At 46.2% G+C, this 13,626-nt stretch overlaps 1 protein-coding gene across 1 annotated transcript; it reads right to left on the minus strand.

Annotated features, from left to right (window-relative positions):
* Positions 1 to 1,133: 1,133 nt before the first annotated feature.
* On the minus strand, positions 1,134 to 13,236 carry kcnj19a (potassium inwardly rectifying channel subfamily J member 19a). The gene is made up of 3 exons (XM_068336496.1): positions 12,264 to 13,236; positions 5,279 to 5,495; positions 1,134 to 2,071 (listed from the first exon to the last, which is right to left on the minus strand). Exons 1-3 carry the CDS (start codon positions 12,927 to 12,929, stop codon positions 1,413 to 1,415), a joined length of 1,542 nt encoding a protein of 513 aa, XP_068192597.1. The 5' UTR covers positions 12,930 to 13,236; the 3' UTR covers positions 1,134 to 1,412.
* Positions 13,237 to 13,626: the final 390 nt, after the last annotated feature.

Below are 13,626 nucleotides of genomic sequence, written 5' to 3' on the forward strand. Positions count from 1 at the left end.
CCGGCTTGTAATGAGGATATTTCTATTCACTGTTGTTCCTGTCAAATCATAAGCAGCATGCGAACAGCGACAACCCATGTGTGTCCGTGTGTGTGTGTGTGTGTGTGTGTGTGTGTGTGTGTGTGTGTGTTGGTGCGTGTCGAGGGAGTGTATACACAAACAGACCAACACACTCTCGCTCTGGATGTAGTTGAATTAGGAATGAAGTGTGTAGATCGCTTTAAGCTGCGTGTAAACCCGGCGGGTGGCTAAAGCAGAGGATTAACCATAGGAGCAGGAATGCCTCGGCTGAAACGGGGAAAACTCTTCTGTTGATTTTCGCATCTTTCTGCGTCTGCGACGGTGATGGTGTAGAAGTTCAGAGTGCTGAAGAAACGCGGCGACAAGTTTCCGCCTTTGGTTCAGTAAAGACTTTTGACCGATGAGGCGAGTATCGCATCTTGCAATCAATTTTTATTTTTGCATAAAGCTGAAAACGTTCATTTAACTCTTGTGTTTAAATCTCAGGATAATGGGATGAAACTGAGGCCTAGTCCCATTTCTCTTTAACCCCGCCTCTCGCTTTTTGACTCGTCATTCCAAATCGTTACGAAGGACAGTGGTTGAAACCTTATGAAATGAGACACCGCTTGTCATGTCATCGGTGAATAGGCGAGTCGGGTCTTGGGGGCTTGGTCATCACTTCCCCCCCGGAATTCCTAAAGGGACCGAACAGATTGCCCCACATGGGGCAGAGAAAATGGAGCGGCGGGGCAAATGAGGTTGACTTTTGGATGGCCCTACGCTAAGAAAGCTCTCATCTGGCTGGCTGTTAAAGTGAAATGTCCACGCAGTCTGTTGTGTAACTACGACCCTTCCTCCAATGAACTGCCGTCTGATTTGTCCGTCAGCAGCAGCGTTGCTCATTATCCTCTCGCTCCTTCATGTCGTCTGGAGAAAACCTTGCCGACGGGACACTCTCGAATTACTCGTCGACATCTGGAAAAGCTGTCGTGCTAGCATTGGGTCACGACCCTGTTTTCATCGGACAACAATAAAAACACAAGGAAGTGAAAGATGAAAGAGCATTTATTATCATCTTAATAGAATTTATATTTAAATAAAGCTAAAATTGACTATGAAGTGTGGTGGTGCATACATTGAACATTTTTTGTGTGTATACATGCACAACTCTTGCAGGATAATCAAGTTAAGCATATGGTTGAGTTCTGTTGTGTACAACAAAGACTGTTTGAATGCCTCTGCCATGACACACAAAAAAAATCACAGTAATTCCAGTAAAGCTTGTGTCTCAAGAAGAAAAACTCAATCAGATATCAGTTTTTTTGGAGCCCCTGGGAGTCCAGTCCATCTCTGAATCCATGCAAGTGTCCTCCTGTCTGGGGTCGGAGGTCAGCAAGACTATTTGTGTGTCAGCGGTTCATCTTCCGCAGCTTCGCTGGCAAGTTGTCTTCTGGCCTCCCCCCGGCTGAGAGTAGCGGACTGTGCATGGGGGCTGGCGTTGAGGATAGCGTTGGCGCTAGACTCTGCTGGTACAGGTCTCCGGTGGACTGCGTCATGGGTTCAAAGCCCACTTTTAGGGACTTGAGTTGCAGGCGATTCTCTGTCTCGGGTCCTGATGAGGAGCTGAGGCGTTGCAGTTTTAGCGGTAGGTCTCCGGTGCTGCACGCCTTCTCGGAATGCTGGGAGCTGAGCAGGAGCACCTTCCTCTGCAGGTCTTCCTTCCCAGACGAACTCATCCTCTGCAGTTTGCTCGGCAGTCGTCCTCCGGTTCCTCCCAGATGGCCTCTTTCGTCAGACACGTTGATGCAATCCACGGAAAACACGCGATCCCGCCGGAGCCCGTGGCTGTCAGTCAGTGCGGGGGTGGGAGTGGATAGAGGTGAGGGAAGGGAATTTTTCTCTTCGTGCTCCTTGACGCTGTACGGCGGCGTCGGCACCTCGAAGGTGCTGTGGAACTGAGAGTAGTCTACTCTGAAGAAGCCTTCCTCCAGTGACATCACCGGCAGGAAACGATGGCCCCATAAAACCTCATCCTCGGTGTACGATGTCCGAGCCTGGCAAGTCATACCTTACGGAAACACAAGCACAGCAGTCATAAACATTAAAAATAAGGTTCGTCTCCAGTCAAATGATTTCTGGAAAGCGTTCGCTGAACATTTTGATCAGTTTGTGTAGTTGAAAGGTGATTGCCGCTTGTTATCGCTGTGACTTGTGTTGGTCATGATAATTGCCAGTTTAAAGTCCAATCGACCTAATTACCCATGATGCAGCGCCGGTCCCACATCAATACATCAGTGTCAAGAGCCTTGGGGTCCTGTCTTCACATGTTTGCTTTTGCGTGACCTGTAGTGTTGATTGTGGATTGTACCGGCTTGACTCAAAGGGAACCGTCTATTTAATGTCAAGATCTTTTGGCGGTTGTTCATTAGCATGCTTTGTTGGTCAATACCACAACAACAGCATATTGACAAGGAAAGATTTTCACACTGGCGTCTTTGTACTCGTTTTGTGCAAACAAACAGCACAAATACACTTTTTTCCACATGGCCTCAGCTCTTCAAAATAATTTTCTTGACATTTGAAGGCTTGTTGCTGATTTTTTTGGATCGATATACTCTTGTTTTGGATTTTTTTCCGATTCTTTTGAGCCGCTTCAACCTGAGCTGCAGTTTTTTCAGGTTTGCAGCTTTGGAGTAGGAGTCTGATCCCATCCCTCCGAGGGATGATATGTGCAGTGTTATGTCATAGCTCGATGCTATTCCAGGCTCACTACAACCTTAATCCACTGAAAAACCTTCAACAGTCCTATGCGAACACAAAGGTGATTTTTATTCTTAATTATCCCAGAGGCACGGATTTAACCATTAGGGTTGTCTGGTTCGTTTTCCAGCTGCTTTCTCTTCTCGGCAGCAGAACAATTGTGATTCTGCTGACTTTGGATGCAGAAAATGGCAGCAATACTCAGTGGATTCCGAGCCTGACAGGCGTGGCAGTTTTGTTTCATCCTTCAAACATCATATGGGTATTCAACCAGCCAGCTTATGTTTACTGCCTCTTGAATAAAAATAAAACCCCTGAGCATAACTATGCAGTCAGTGCAGGCAAGGAGAAAAGAGTCCCTAAAGAAGACTTACACTAAACTTCCTGACATTAACATTAACTGGTGCTGTTTACGAATACATTTCGATGCCTTGCATTTTTTGTGAGACTCCATTTGAATATGACGACTACTGCTTAAACCTTTACCCACCAGAATATGAATATTTACAGGATGTAAAAATAGATGACTGGCTCCTTATCCAAACTAAAAAACAGTTTAAACTCCAGACTTAACTGTCATGGAATCTCACCAGAGAAGAAGAAATCCCCTTGGTTGTCGTGGTTCTACTACGGCCTGTCATTGCTAATAAATACCCATGACTACTACAGACTTATGTAGTTGCCAGGAATAGTTTGTTAGCATTTTTACTGATAACTACGAAAATATTTCTTTTATTGCTGGGGTGTGTTGTCCAGAGTGAAAAAGGGGTACCTGTATATCATCTGCATATTGTTTAAAGTTTAATCTACAGGTGGGGCTGATATCCAGACCAAAAAGAGATCTTTAATTTGCTTTTATGTACTATGTTATCCTCTGATATATGCTTTACTATGAAGAGGACTAACTTAGCTAGGGGGTACACAACCCCCAATAAATGAGGAAAATCGGAGAGGGAATTCTGTGATTGGTCGCAGCGTTGATCCAGGAAATCAACATGAGATTGTGATCCTGCTTGGCTGAATGACATTCTGCCTCTGGGTTTACATATTCTGCATTTTTTTAGACATATTCAAAATCCTCTTAGTTCCTAGAAACCAGGCTCACATTAGAGACGGTCTAATTGGGTTCGGGGCAGGCATGGCTGATCCAAGCAGACTCATTATGGGCTTTGATCATGCGGTATTCCTACCGTGGGAGAATAATGTATTCTATGAAAACAGAGATGTATTGTTGCTCTTTTGACCTCGGCTACTCGTTACTTGGTGAATCATGCTGCTAACAGTGTTGACTTTCTCTGTTTGTGCTGACCACAGTTTGGTTTGGGGGTAACTATCTCCGGTCACATCAGGGCAAAGACTGATCTCTGAAATCCGGCCTACTGCTTTGAAAATTAATTTATTCAGGTCGGCTTTAGCAGAGGTCCATTTTGATGAATACATTCTGCTTTATCAATAAAAAAAGAGGGGACTTCAGGATTTTATTTGACAAAAGGAGAAAATAAAGACACAACATCCTTCGTCTCAAACCTTGGACCCTTCTCTCAATCTCATTTCTTTTTCTTCTGGCATGTGAAAACAGCATCAATACTTCCCATAAAAGACATTAATTGAATCTGACGTGTATGAACAACCTTTCAATAGCCGTTGAGCAAATTAAATGAGGAGACAATCAGCCGAGTGAACAGCTGTGCCAGCAGCAGCTGGATATCAGAGGATAACTCCTATTGTATTTGGATGGAAGAGGAGATATCGTGGCCCATTGAGGGTGACACTACCAGGGCTTCCCTCCCCTGTTCCTTCTCTACTCCCCAGCAAAGCGACACTAAACTTGCGGCGGCGTCCTGATTTAATGGCGTTATCAGCGGAGCGCAGACAGCGCTGGCTGCATGCCTTTCCCCCGCCGATCCCGCCATCTTCCTCCTCTAAGCCGATTCAGCTCTGGGGTTTCTTCTACAGCGGCAGCAAAGTGAGGGTTATGGATGGAAAGGAGACGAGCTAAAGAGAATCATTGTGTTAAATGTGCAACAGGGAGAACAGTGATGTAGTCCAGCAGGACTGCCAATGCTTTACAGCAGAGTCTCAGTATTACCTCTGCTCTCAGCTGTCATCTGAAAAATGGAGAGGAAGTTCGGCTGAAACCTGAGCTCATGCATCAGTGTGACACATGCATCCATGACCAGGGGTTTTCATTATGCATAGGATGGGAATAAACCGATTCTGCGGTAATAAAATATCCCTCATAATTTAATCAAGGTGTCATTCTCATGCGCTATTCTCATTCTCAGTTTTTTTTTTGTTTTTTGTGCCACGTTCTTCAAATATGCCAACCTGGAATGAGTTTTGGAATGTCTTTTAGACTGAACTGTTTTGTGGGTCGGCACCAATGGATATTTACATTTAGATTGATTGTGAGAGGAGTAAAGAAAGGAGCATTGAGAGTCAGATCCAAAAGTATATAAAGCACAAAAGGAAGGAGGTCCAAAAGATGTCAAGAAAGTCAGGGAGGATTCCTTACCGGTGGTCTCTACGATGCCCTCAAGGATGACGACAATCTCAAACTGCTCATTCCTGAGAGAGCGCTGGGATAAGTCGAAAAACGGACTCTTGGTGTTGATTTCGTGACAAATGGTGAGCGGAGACACCAGGAACAGCTGGTCTGCACCCGTCCCGAAACCAACGTCCAGTTCACACTGGTCCAGAGGCAAGAACTCGCCCTCGGGAGTCTGACGGGACTGATGGACCATCGATCAAAGACAGAGGTGGACAAAGATAGAAGGAAGAGGGAAGGAAGTGGGATAAAGGGAGAAAAGAAGATACAGGAAAGAAAGGATTAGATTCATGTCATGGCAAAGCAGAAGAAAAACTATAAATAAAGTTTGAATGGTGACGATTTAAAAATACTCTATGAAGTTCAAGTATTGGCAACAGATTGCCCCGAGCTACTAGCCCCGTTACTGCTCTGTTCTTCCTACACCTCTTTCTGGAAATAAAGTCTCAGGATCTTTACAATGGGACAAATCTGTAGTAGAACAGGACCGCACAATCGACTGACTTAGGCGAATTATCAATGAAGTGGGCAGCACCCAGAACATACAGAAAATGGCAACACCAATTGTAAACTTTGCAGTGACAAATTAACTTCATCTTCCACTCATCCCGATCAACAGGAGCCCTCCACCGAGTCCTGCAGCATTCGGTTCACACGTTAAACGATTTATCCACGGCTGTGTTCCTGAACACGAGGCAGATGATTACGCCAAGCAAAAGTCTCTTTTTGCACTAACACACACCACCCGTCATTCACTTTGACAACACATGCTCGTCTGTCTGTTCTGCAGCAAGTGTGAAGTGGATTATGGAACTGTTCAAGCAGCACAAGCACCTCCGATTTTATCTCATCGACCTGCAGGAATGTTAGATCTGGGCAGTGGCATGCTGTTCAGGTTAAAGGTGTGATGGATCGATTCTAATGTATAAACATGTATATTTATATATGTATATATAATGTCTAATCAGCCCCCTGGAGAGGTGATGGAAGCTTTTTCTCGCTCAGTCTTTCTCAAAGGCTCCTGTTTCCAGCAGCCAGACTTCAGGATGAATATCTTGGAGAACTTGCAGGCAGACGTATGAGACAGCCGTATTTTGGCAGCACTTGCCCACAGAGTGTTTACTGGTGTGGAAGCATTTAATTGCCCACATGATGTTGGAGAGCAGCATCGAGGTGCTGGGTGTATTTTTTTTTTTCCTTTCCTGTCTTATTGTGTCTAATCAGTCCATTCACCTTTTCTATTCCTGTGTGCCTCAATCTCTCGTTCAACAGTCGACTTTAACAACTTTCCATTAAATTTCTGGCTGTTTTGTAACATCCTGCCCTCGCAGTTTTTCAGAAGCATCTCTAAATGAATCCTGTGACATAAGTCAGCAGTAGAAACTTGGAGAAATAGACAATCCTGCAAAAAAAGTAAGTCTATCCAAGCAAATCATCACGTTTCAGAGTAAAAACAGGCTTTTTTTCGGGGTAATAATGAGAAAAGATTTTGTGTTTTTTTGGGGGCTTTAATTTCTACGTTAAACAACATCCCAGAAATTGTTTATGCAACAATCTGTTCATTCAAGCTCAGTTTTACGGGAGCGGTGAAAAGCCGGGGATACACTTCCTGTTTTCAAGGTTGAACAAATGTTATTCATAAATAAATAAAAGGGTTTCAGTTTGTTTCCTGTCTTTTATCCTCTCTAATCGGCTGGTACGCCGGCCGCCGGCCCTGCTTCCGCCTGACCTCCCGATGACATTGCCTTATAATTTATCCCTCCAAGACACAAGCTGTGAATGAAGTGTGACTAAGAAAGCTTTGCATTGCCAGAAAACGTTGCCTTCTATTCCTATCTCCTGTGAATATCAATGAGACGCCGTTTGGGATTCATGTCGGAGAATGACTTCCATGTCGGGTGTAGAGGGGTGGTTGGTGGGGGGGGGGCATTGTTCACTTGTCGAGCGCTTACAGGATGTTTGGCACCCTTCCTCCTCGTGGGTTATCTTTGCTGTGGGTAATTCAAGTTTGCATTTTCTGTCTTTGTAGCTTAAAGATTAGAAAAGATGAATGACTATATGCAAACGTTGGCTCCTCACACAACCTCCTACGCTTCCCCATGCACAAAGATTCCGAGATAGCTTGGCCTGTCTAGGTTTTCCTTATTTTCGGTACATCTGACACTCCAGTAAATAAACAGATTTTTTTCCCTGCGGCTCTGACGTATCCAGACAGGGGGGTTTATTTATTTATTTCCTCTATTCTTTTGGTTGACTGTGCAGCAAAAAACACATTTTGTGCTCAGAATTCTACCCGTCGGCTAATCATCACCGAAAGGCGGGGCGGTTTTGTTTCATGTTCCCAATAGGGGTATTTCAGCTGGCGTGAATGACGCTCATGGATGAAGACGGGTGGTAAATGAAATTGATTGGGCCTAAAGTGGTCTGATCTCCCCTCGCCACTCCACGCTCACAGGCTTTCATCAATCAGGAGGCTGAGTGGGAGACGGTGGGGGCGGGGGGGGGCGGTCTGGATATCGTCTGCCTCCTCGGTCCAGAAAGAATTTATTCCATATTAATCCGCTGTGGTGTTGAAACGTAAATGCTACAAACTTTTATTCAGTTTTGTGATCAATCAGGAGGAAGCAGCTTTTTTAGTGTTTTACATCCAGACCCGTCGTGAAATCTTTCTCTTGGAAACCTGAGCAAGCGTATAAATTTGTGAGATAATAAGCAGCTCGAGCTATTATCATTATTTCTAAATGGGTCTAACGATATTTGCAGGTGTTGCTGTTATTGTCCCTAATGAATAACAGCTGTTAAAGAGGCTCCCCATCTCCTCCTCTGTTGGGAAAAAAGCGACGTCACGAGCCATCCAAATATTGACCGACCAATTACCGTTCGGTATATTCCGTATAACCGAAGAAAGGAACCAATCGGACTGCCAGGTTTTTGGGAAACGTGGCACCAGAACTGATGCTGACGTTTGGATAATCAAGAAATAATCTGCTCCATTGCGATTTCAACCACAGTGGGACGAGAACTCTAGAATTAAAATCAGATCAACTACGTCAATAAATAATCTTTGGACGTCTCCTGGTCCGGTTCAGTTGTCTTCCTCAGAAAGTGTGTCGATTCCGGGTGAGACAGCGGGAGCAATGTTCTTGGCCAAATATGTGTTTTGTTGTGACTGTGATGCCTCTGACTCCTAAATGGGTGTAGAGACGCTTCAGCGCCGTCGGGAGCCTGAGGATGTGCTGTTTATTCAAGAATAATACTTCAAGTGTTTCACATAACAAACAGATGCCTTCTTTTGAATGCCTCTGAAAGGAAACAAGATCAAAAATGCTGTCTTGACTTTTTTTTTTTTTTTGCGTCGTACATGCTGATAGCAAAATGTTATGGACTCCTCACAGAGGGGGGAAACACAATGGAGTTGGTGGCACGAGGCTCCAAGCTGTCCTGCCTCCACCTGAAAGAATAATTGCATCTCTGTTCCAATTAGAAAAGAAATGGAAATTGATTCTCGGACTCGTGACCGGTGTATGGAGCTAATCCTGCAAATTCACTGAATACATGCAGCTGGGAGGATTTCTCTTGTCTTCTATTGTAAGTCTGCGAGAATGAAATGACAATACAATGAAAAGATGAAGAAACCGAGTTTTATTCCTCCTCCTCTGCTGCTGTGAATCTCTTTCCAGCTCTTTCACCTCTTTCCATCACTCTCAATCAATTACCTCACCCCGTCGCTCTCGTTTTACCCCTCTAGTAATACCGCACCCTGTCTGCCAGGACGTTCCACCAGGACCCCTCTGAGGCTGTCATAGACCCCAATTTAAACTGCCTGTCCACAGCTGATGGCAGGAGGGTTCGGTCTACCCTCTGCTGCGATCCAGTAATCCAGATTCACTTACACCGTAAGCGCTAAAGATGAAACCATTGTCTTTTCCTGGAACAGTCACCTGAACCAAAACCGATCTGAGACCATCTTCTCTGGACCATCCTAGACTGTCTTCTCTCAAAAATCCCAGACCATTTTCTCTGGACCATCCTAGACTGTCTTCTCTAGATCAAACTGTCTTTTCTGGACTATCCCAGACCATTTTCTGTAGACCATCCACTGATGGTCTAAAGAAGAACCATCTCTGAACCATAGATGGTTCAGAGATGGTTCAGACCATCTCTGAACCATCCTAGACTTTCTTCTCTGGACCATCCTTGACCAACTTCTTTGGATCATCCTACACCATCTTCTCTGGACCATCCTTGACCGTCTACTCTGGGCCATCCGAGACAGTTCTCCCTCACCAATCTCAGCGACCTTCTGCTTCCTTGTATCCAACTGTGATTCCTGTTTTCGCTGCACACGAGGAGACCTCACCTCAGGGTGAAATCCTCTGTAAAAAACGAGCGAGCTGTGAATCCATTCTTAAACTCACATCTTCACGGATGGATGGACCTTATGTTTCAGGCAGTGAAGTACAGTGGATTGATCTGAACCGGGGTCTAATTGACAGCTCTTCCTGCAGCCTGAAGAAGTTTTGTGTGGCGGATTTTTCATCTGATATTGACCAGAAAACTGTGTTTGATTTGAGAATGGACACAGTTGGCTTTCTTGCTTTCTGAATGCAAGAAAGGCCCGCGTGAAACGGGAACTGATTTCCTATTTTAACAAATCTAGAATCAACCATTCAAACTCTCGTGCACCGATTCCTGCTTAGAAGTCACTGTTTTCAGGGCATCTAGTTAAGCCACTTTATTGTCAACGGGAGGCAATAACTGGCCAATCACAGACGAGGGTGTGAATTACATGTTCAATACTAAAACAGGCCCTCAAGCTTCAGAGTTGCCGAGGCCGGGAAAGTGTTCCAGTTTGACTCTGTAGATGTGAACAGATTTTCCGCTGCTGTTGCTAATTGCTTAGTTGTTCAGGGAAGAGAACCAGAGCATCTTTTATTTACTGCAAAGCTTGTGCGTGTGTGTGTCGGCAGAGGTTAGCGGTGTCCCATCAGACGACTAGGACCACATTCACGGTGCAACACTTCCTCTCTTGTCAGCGCCACGAGTTGAGGGCACTCAGCGTCGAGTCGCAATCACGGCGACTGAAAACCATCTGAGAAACGACTCTGGAACATTCAAATCAGGTCAAAGACGCTGATTTTCGGTTTCGTGTTCGAGAGCAAACGGCTCATCCCCAAAAAGCCTTTTTACAAACTCTCTTTCTTCTGGAGGAGTAACAAGGACCGCTCTGAGGGTCGCAGTTCAACAGCACCACCAACATTTCTACAGAGGAACTGCATCAAACCCCCCCCCCCCATCTGAAATCCTCTTCAGTTGGTTTTAAACATAGCAGAGATGTGAAATATCTAAAGGTACGTTCACTCTAAGCCTCTGTTCACATGTGTGCTCACTTGTTATTATTGTGAGAGCGTGTGTGTGTGTGTGTGTGTGTGTGTGTGTGTGTGTGTGTGTGTGTGTGTGTGTGTGTGTGTACACTCCGGCAGAGCTGCTGCAGCAAATCTTTCTCGGTGATAGAGTCTTTGAAGCGAAAGAATAAGGTTAGACCACAAAGCCCCGGAGCAAAACTAAGAAAGAACCACTAAGCAGCAGTGGTTTCCACATTTATGGATACACAGAGGAGAGGTTGGGGTTTGGGGGGGTGAAGATATCTGAAATTTACCCAGATTGTATTTGCACTCCGGCAGTGAGGCAGGAACCTCGACAAGAAACAAACTCCAGTGTGATTTTTACGCACTTCAAGAGCCCTTTAAACAATCCTGTTGGTGTCCATCTATCCTTAAAAACCAGATTGGTCCCATCGTGGAAGGGTTGTGGGGGGCAACCCCGTGGCAGCCCGGCTCTCTGGCCTCCCCCGCATGCGTCATTAACCCGAACACAGATGCAAACAAGCGCTAACGCTGTTTGTCTTCTTTATGGCCCATTTCGCGCGTTGAACACGGAGCTCCATTGAGATCATTATAGCAGCCCTGTCGACCTGCTTGTTGTTTGTGGTAATTTTCTGCATTACTGCTTGTTTACAAAGCGCGAGCTTCATTAGCAGTATTAACACCCCCCCAAATAAATAAAAAAAAACGCGCTGATTTCTTCATTAGTGGGAAAACCAGCGTGGAACAGTTTGAGAGGATTTAAAGCCTCTTTTTTGTAAAAAAAAAAAAAAAAAAAGACCGAGCTGTCAGACAACGAGACGCCTTTGATGAGTTAAAAAAAAAAGATGAATTCAAACTCACTTTGGAGAAAGAAAGGATATATTGTTTTTCTTTATGGATGCCATAAATTCTTTTTTTCCGCCCGTTTTACTGCCACTAGCGATCCGTGGTCGTGCGTAAAGCTCCGTCCCTGAGGCCCATCTGTCTGTCACGTCCACACACACAAACACACACACACACGCACACACACACACACACACACACACACACACACACACACACACACACACACACACACACACACACACACACACACCCGCCGCAGTGGAGCCGACGTCGGACGCGGGCGTCCCGCATCCTCTCGGCCTTTGCGCGCTCATCCTCGGTTTGGCTGCCTGTCAGCTTCACCGCCCCGCAGCTGGAGGATTAGAGTAAAGCCTTCAACCAGTTCTGTTTAACACGGTTTATGCTGCGCGCTGGGAATGCTTTGAATAAAAAGGATTGATATCATCCATTGATAAGCCTCCCTCCATCCCCGGGTGATCAGCTGAGCGGGAGGGACGGATTCTCCAGAGATGCCTGCTGTCAGGTTTTTCCCTGAAGGGGCTTTATTTACATATGAAACACTCAGATTCTGAAACACTGCTGAGGGATGATCCCCTCTAAAGCTGCGGCATGAGGTCTTTTACGTTATAAAGTTTACTTTATGACATTTATTTTCTCGCAACTTTTATTTAATCGCTTTACTTGCGGCACAACTTCACTCCATCTGCTCCCACCCGGCATCTCCTCATCTTCCATCTTACCTTTATGAGTTTGCACCTGATCTGCGCGGACACCATGTGGCTGTTCCGCAGGTTCCCCACGCGGAACATGAGGCACAGTTTTCCGTCTCGCTGAGAAATCACCGCGTCCTGGCTGAACATGAGCGTCTCGGCGCGTTTCTTCGGCTGGGACATCTTGATGAACATGCATCCGATGAGGAAAGCGTCCACGATGGAGCCCAGCAGCGACTGGAACAAGAAGAGGATGATGCCTTCCGGACACTTCTCGGTGATGTACCGGTAGCCGTAACCGATGGTGGCCTCGGTCTCGATGAAAAACAGAAAAGCTGAGGGGAAGTTATAAACGTTGGCCACGCAGGGCGTGTAGGACGAGTCGTGGCCGTGGTTCAAGTCCCCTCGGATGTAAGCGATGATCCACCACATGGATGCCATGACCAGCCAGGCTATGGTGTAGGTCAGGATGAAGATGAGCAGGTTCCATCTCCACTTCAGGTCCACCAGGGTGGTGAACAGGTCCGAGAGGTACCTGCTGGTCTCCCCTCCGAGGTTCCCGTGCTGCACGTTGCAGCGGCCGTTCTTGTCCACGAAGCGCTGGCGTTTCTTCTTCACCGGAGCGGCAAAAGTGGCAGCCCGGTTTGTGTTAACGACCTGGTAGTCCTCTCCAAATTTTCTACGAAGTGCCGCCATTGGAGCTCTACTGGAGTGGAACGAAAGGGACTGGCTGTTTAGTCCATTTGCGCCCCGGAACGCCGGTTACCTGCAGTGCGTAAAACGCGCCATGGCCACTTCAGCGCGCACGGCAAAACCTTGGAGTAGAAAAAAGAAAAAGAAAAATCACGCGTATTTGCGCAGATGTTGTCCGTTTATCGTGAACACACACTTCTCCCCGGCGGTGGGACACCAGCCGGCCGCTGACTGAAGCTCTGCTCGCCGCTCAGGCTCCTCTCTGGCGCGGTGCTCACCGGCGGAGCGACACCCGGAGGAGCTGTCGACCATTCACGGCTTCTGGTGTGGCTGTGGAGGATGAAGGGGGACGAGTTAGTGTGTGACGAGAGAGGGGGGAGGGAGAAAGAGAGAGAGGGAGAGGAAGGGGCAGAAAAGGAGGAGAGGAGAGTTACACAAGACTGCGCGTAAAGGGTGAGAGAGGCAGGTGGATAAATCGTCGCTGGGGGTTATTTTATCAGATTAATCAGAGGATGAGTTGATTTTGGTTTCATTCATGATTTACTGGTTCATGAATTAATTCCTTAGACATATCCACTCTGACTTCACATCCCATCTGAGTCCCAGATGGGATGTGAGGCAGAGATTTTGAGGTGAGAAGGTTGGGGAACTTTGCGCTTCCAGTAAAACTGCGCCATCTACCGGAAGGACGACGTCCGTG

Source organism: Antennarius striatus, chromosome 16 (genome assembly GCF_040054535.1).
Source record: "Antennarius striatus isolate MH-2024 chromosome 16, ASM4005453v1, whole genome shotgun sequence".
Lineage (NCBI taxonomy): Eukaryota > Metazoa > Chordata > Actinopteri > Lophiiformes > Antennariidae > Antennarius > Antennarius striatus.